Here is a 5,683-nt window from a genome sequence, read left to right as displayed (position 1 = left end):
GGAAAGAGGGAAAGTGAGCAGGCAGACACTAGATCTGAGACTCAAATTGCAGTCGATCATACGGAAGACCAGCGCCTTAACTGCAACACTGCTTGCTGGCCCCAAGTCTCTTATTTTCTTAAGGGATTTTTATTGCAATCCTTTTTCAATTTTAGTTGTTTGATCCTTTGAAATATATTTCTTGTATTAAGTTTTACTTTCTTTCAGATGGATATTTGTTATGTCCAGCACTATTTATTAAATAATCCATTTTCCCCCTCAGAATTTAAATATATTATCTTTTATCCTCGGACATGTTTCCAAATTATCCTTGCTGCTGATGAGGCTACTTATTTTCATTTATGCAATAATGCCTAGTTATGCAAGTTCCTCATTATGATTATTTTAAAACATTTTATTCTGGCTCTGCTTGTGAACTTACTCTTCTGTATCTATTTTATAACAACATTATACAAGTGAAAGAAACAACTAAACAAAACAAAAACCTCCCCTTTCCAAGACCTGGTTTGGATCCTAGCTGGAATAGTAATAGGTTCATGTATTAACTTTTAGAGAACTGACATTCTTATGATAGTAAATCTTCCCATTCAGAGACATGCTACTTCTCACTTTATGTTTTTTCAATAATATTATATAGCATGACCTAAGAAACTCATCCCCAAAATCTATTGCTTACAAACTTTTTTTCTTGGTGGAGATTTTTGCCTAAGGGCGAGAGAGAGAGAGAGAGAGAGCGCATGCGCGCGCAAGAGGGACATGTGGTAAGAGGGAAAGTGAGAAATCACCCCCACAGGGAGGGTATGGCTACACCGCAATCCCCTTTCCATTCTCCTTTTGGGATTTTTGGCATGTACATACATGTAACTGGCACATCCCTCAAGCTGCTGGGTCCAAGACTTGAACTGTGCAGCCAGCCATGTGGGATCCACCTGTTCTACCCACCATGCCACAGGCTGCCCCCCCCCTTTTAGGTTTATTTTATTTCTCCCATGAGAGACAGAACTATTTTTTTTTTGGGGGGGGGAGCACTGTTAACAGGGTCCTATCATGTCATGATCCCTTTCCCTCCGTCCTCCAGCTAATCAGGATTCTGGACGCATGTACAACCACGCTCAGGTCAGTTCAAGATCTGAACCCATGATCAGCCATACTGCTTCCAGCACTGTGAATAGATACACTACAGCCTGCACCAAAGCTGCGGGTTAAATCTGAATTGTTACCAGTCAATTAGGATAGATGATTACCATTTCTATAAGGTAATATTAAATGAGAAAAGAAAATATATAAGAAAGTACCTATCACATGATTCCGATTTTGTGAAATAATGATCTTCCCCCCAATTCTCCATATATATCATTGTCTATTAGCATGGAAGACTACAATCTAGTTTGTAATTATGAATTATAGGAATGGAGGCAAGGAAGACCAATGTAAACAGGAGTAGAGAAGAAGGGGGAAACAGCACAGGGAAGAAGGGGAAAACAGTACAGATTGGGAAAAAAATCAACGTCTACACTACACATTAAAACAACCAATAAAGTATTATGAGATTATATTTGTTTTAAAAAACATATGTGTATGTACATGTGTAAAAAGACATGTCAGCTTTTATATTTAAGGCTGCACAATACTGACTACTAGATCATACTTCAATTCGTTTATAGATAAACCAAAATAGAAACGAAAAATGACCTTGCATCTGAACTCATCCAAGGCCTAGAATAGAGACACATCTTACCTCTCCTCACACTTGTTCTACTGATATTTCTCTCTCCTAAGTCCCCTTATAAAAATGCCAATGAAAATATTTTACGCCTTGTTTGTAAGCTATTTCACAATGACTTCTCTTAAGGAAGAAGCTAAACTAATATCTTTATCTTCCATCACTAGTCTCAGAACTTTTAGAGCAGAAAATCTTTTCCATAGGCAAGTTAGGCTAGAAGCCAAGTCACCTTTCAGGTAAAGTGGAATTCAACCTTCTCAGCAGAAAATATAAGGCACAAAAGAGGGTAGGCAACAACCAAGAGATAACAGGTTCTTCTTGATTAGGGATGTACATAAGTAACACAGTCCACTGACAGAGATAAAAGAAAGGCTCAACTAAATATCCACAGTATTCAGGACCAAAGCAAAATCATTTCTTACTCAAACTCAGAAACTGTAAGAAAAATTCCCCATTAAATTAAGACATACCTAAGAAATTATTTTAAAAAATAAGATTCGACTCATGACAAGCAAATTTGGTAGTGGCAATGTGAAGGTGATAACAAAAGAAAGACAACATATATAATTATCAATAAAAGATTTCTAAATGACATAACAGACCAAGTGCCCACACCACACGATTTTATCCACAGTTGGGCTAAACATTAATTTTTTTTCCTCAAGGATTTTTGCAAGGTTTCTCTATGTATCAATCATCTGTGGTGTGTTTATTTTATATATGCAGAATACTCCCAAACTCTAAGTACAGCAAGACATGAACTATTTGGAAACATGTCCTAGGATTCGGCCACATTTATTCTGGGGTTATTATTTAAAATGAACAAACAATCGCTGCTAAAGGTATGGCTTACCTTCCTTCCATATTTAGGATACACACTAGTTCATCCTCAAAAAATATCTCTGGTCCCTCAAGGTTCTCAATGTCACTGAAGCCATTACAAGGAACCTATGAGAAAGACATACACAAGTAGGCCTCAATTAGGAGTGTTAATTGCAGTCATCACTCTCATACACAAATACAAGTTGCAAACTGGGACCAGACAGTGGTGCAGTGGTAAAATGCGACACTCTGCAGGCCATCCTGCAGGGGAAGAAAACTTCTGGTTCAAGTCCAGAGACCTCTCTTGAGTGTGCTGGGCACATGCAATGCCCATCATCTGGCTATGGATCAGGGCATCTGGATTCTGTTGGGGATGCTATCTCTCTTGCTTATGGAGAAATAAATAATAAACTAAAAAAAAAAAAAAAAAGCAAATAAAGATGCCCATTTACAAGGACAGTAGTACCAGCTATTCTACACAACCTTGTACCACCATCAGAAATAGAAAGTAACATGAGGAATAATAATTTGTTCAGATCTTCTGGTTTCTATACATTAAGTTTCCACAGAATTTATGAAACTGGTAACTCACAGTTGTTATATAAACAAAAAATAGCTCTGAAAGAAAGACTAGAACTACAACATTCCATAATTCACACTAATCATTTTTCACAGTTTACATTGTATTCAACAAGGAGAAGCAGGCCAGAGAGGTGAGCCTAGTACATTAGGCAACTCCTTTATCCCACCGACCATGTTTCCTTCTCTGTAAATCAAGGTGGTGGTAAGAATAAGCTTTAAGAACCTCTTAGTTTAAAATGTTATGACTTCTCCCACTTTGCTTTTCAAAAGTAGCCAGGACATTTCAGGTCAACCTACACACATGATAAAAACACAAGACCACAAGATCTTGAGCCAAAGCAATCGCCACCCACAGATCATCTTAAGTATGTTCCTGCTGTGTTCAAAGTCCTTGACATGCTTCTAATTAAGCAGTGGGACAGGGAAAGAAGGAGCTAAGGAAAAAACATATCAATCCATCATTATTAGACAAAGACACAGACTGTTGAAAACAGACATAAACCCAGCTAGATTAGAAGGAGACAGAGGCTGCAAACTAGCAGCCTTTGACCAATCGCATTCAACACATTTAGTACCAAAATATGCAAACATATTTAAACCAGTATTTACCATTGGCAATTATGAGGGCTTTCAGCCACTACATGGTTTCTTCAAAGTAGAACAAACATTTTGTTCATTCAAACATGACAAAACATTTGTAGGCAAGAATAACAATAGAGACTATTTTCTTCCCCTATAGGGGAATAAGTTCAAATGTGTCCAAAGTTCTAAGTTTTCCCTTTGAAACTTGAAAAGCCTTGAAAACATCCAAATGTGGGAATACCACTAACACTAGTTAAAATTAGGAAATGAGAAGTAATTTTTGGTAAACCAGGATAATAAAATAAACTAGATCATCTCTATTTCCAGACCTCCAATCAAAAATAACTATCTAATAGTTAGATGATACTGAAATATTACAGTGAACTATTTTCCAAAGTTGCAAAAGGTTCAGAATCGGGAGTGAAAACAGAAAATTCCATGAGATCTTTTGAGCAAGGAAAATCAAAATAAAACAAAACAGAATACCTTACATTTCAGGAATAGTTTGAAAAAAGGAGGAAAAAAAAAACAACAAAAAAACACTTTCCAGGGACAGTGAACACAAGATTTTTTATTTGAGGGAGTAATAGTTCTGGTTTATGTAGCTTTTGATCCTGTTACCTCAACACATAATGCAGTTCCCTACTGGACAGAACCTGCAAAGCCAGAGAGAAGAACCACATTAATTTCGTGAACCTTTCTGGGGAAACAACTGGGAGGAATTTATAATGTTTCAATTACTGGTGATTCCCCAAATCTTGTGCATGTTTCAAAAAAAAAAAGAAAATAAAAAAGTCTAACCACTTGAAGACCAATAATGCTGATCTAGACGGTCCTCTGCATTGTGCTGCATGTCCCTCCCTTTGCCCTCCCACTCCCATTCTCTCTCTCTGGCTTTAGAAAAGTAAAGCTGGCAGGGACAAACGGCTTCATGTTGTTGGATAGGAGGAAAAGGACACAATGACTCCTGCAGCCCTGTGAGTAAGGGATTGTGAGAGCATTGAAGAGGGAGATAGCAAAAAAGATCTGGATGAGCTAATGCCTACAGACCAGATACACACAGGCAAAAGCTTGGAGTCACATCAACAGATCCTTACGTGCTCTGAAAAGAACCTCTTTGAGAACGAGGCTACAATCTTCCGGGCTTCTAATCCAGCTTTTTGCCGAACTTTATATTCTTCCAACCAATTGACGTAGTCGGTGGGGCTGTAGTGTTTCATAAGGGAAGGCCACCTACAAGGAGAGAAACACCCCCTCAGCTTAAGACACTCAAAGTAGACAGCCAAGAATCAAAGACAGTCTGGGAAAACAGGGCCAGTGATTGGTTCAGAGGGCCTAGGCCTATGGACCTGGTTCAAATCCCCACCCCACACTCACTGGCAGTGTGACCTTGGTGTGACGACATGACTGCCTGTTTCCAACTCCATCTATAAAATGGGGACAGTTGTAGCACCAATAATAGTGACGCTGACAACGGCAGTTAACAGTGCTCGCCTCCAAAGAGCAGGGCCCTGGGGTTCGGGCTTCCAGCGTATCATCTCACTTAAGACCCATGGTAAAAAGGAAGGTCTAATGAGATCACTATTATTCGAAAACGATGAACGAACGAGGCTCAAAAAAAGGGAAGTCGTTTCCCCCAAGGTCACACAGGGAATCCGCAGGGCCAGATTTTTACCAACATCGAAATCTGTGCTGCCCACAACCAACCAGTGGATGCTGCGCCCGCTCGGTCACTACCCATCACCAGATCCGTGTAAACATTTTAGCACAGAGCCCGGCACAAAAGAAGCGCGCAAAACAGATTCGCCGCGATGCTCCCATGTCATCCTTCATAACGCGGGCCCGTCCGCTGGGCGCTCCCAGACGCGCCATTTGGGCAGCCGAGGGTCGGCACGGTGTGGCCCCGCGGAGCCCGGGAGCCGGCGGCCTGGAGGCCTTTGTCTGCCGGTCCGCGGGAAGGGGTCCGGGGGTGGG

The 5,683-nt window shown here is 40.1% G+C and overlaps 1 protein-coding gene across 2 annotated transcripts in view; it reads right to left on the bottom strand.

Moving 5' to 3' along the window:
- FBXO21 (F-box protein 21) overlaps positions 1–5,683 on the bottom strand; it is a gene marked incomplete in the record, with an annotated part of 48,767 nt that overhangs the window by 42,292 nt on the left and 792 nt on the right. For both annotated transcript variants that reach the window (XM_014588981.2, XM_014588982.2), the window contains 2 exon segments: positions 2,577–2,671; positions 4,807–4,942. In XM_014588981.2, coding sequence (XP_014444467.1) covers positions 2,577–2,671; positions 4,807–4,942 — 231 coding nt within the window.

The sequence above is a fragment of the Tupaia chinensis genome, unplaced genomic scaffold (genome assembly GCF_000334495.1).
Source record: "Tupaia chinensis unplaced genomic scaffold, TupChi_1.0 Scaffold000320_1, whole genome shotgun sequence".
NCBI classification, from domain to species: domain Eukaryota; kingdom Metazoa; phylum Chordata; class Mammalia; order Scandentia; family Tupaiidae; genus Tupaia; species Tupaia belangeri.
This window is presented reverse-complemented; position numbering and strand designations above follow the sequence as displayed.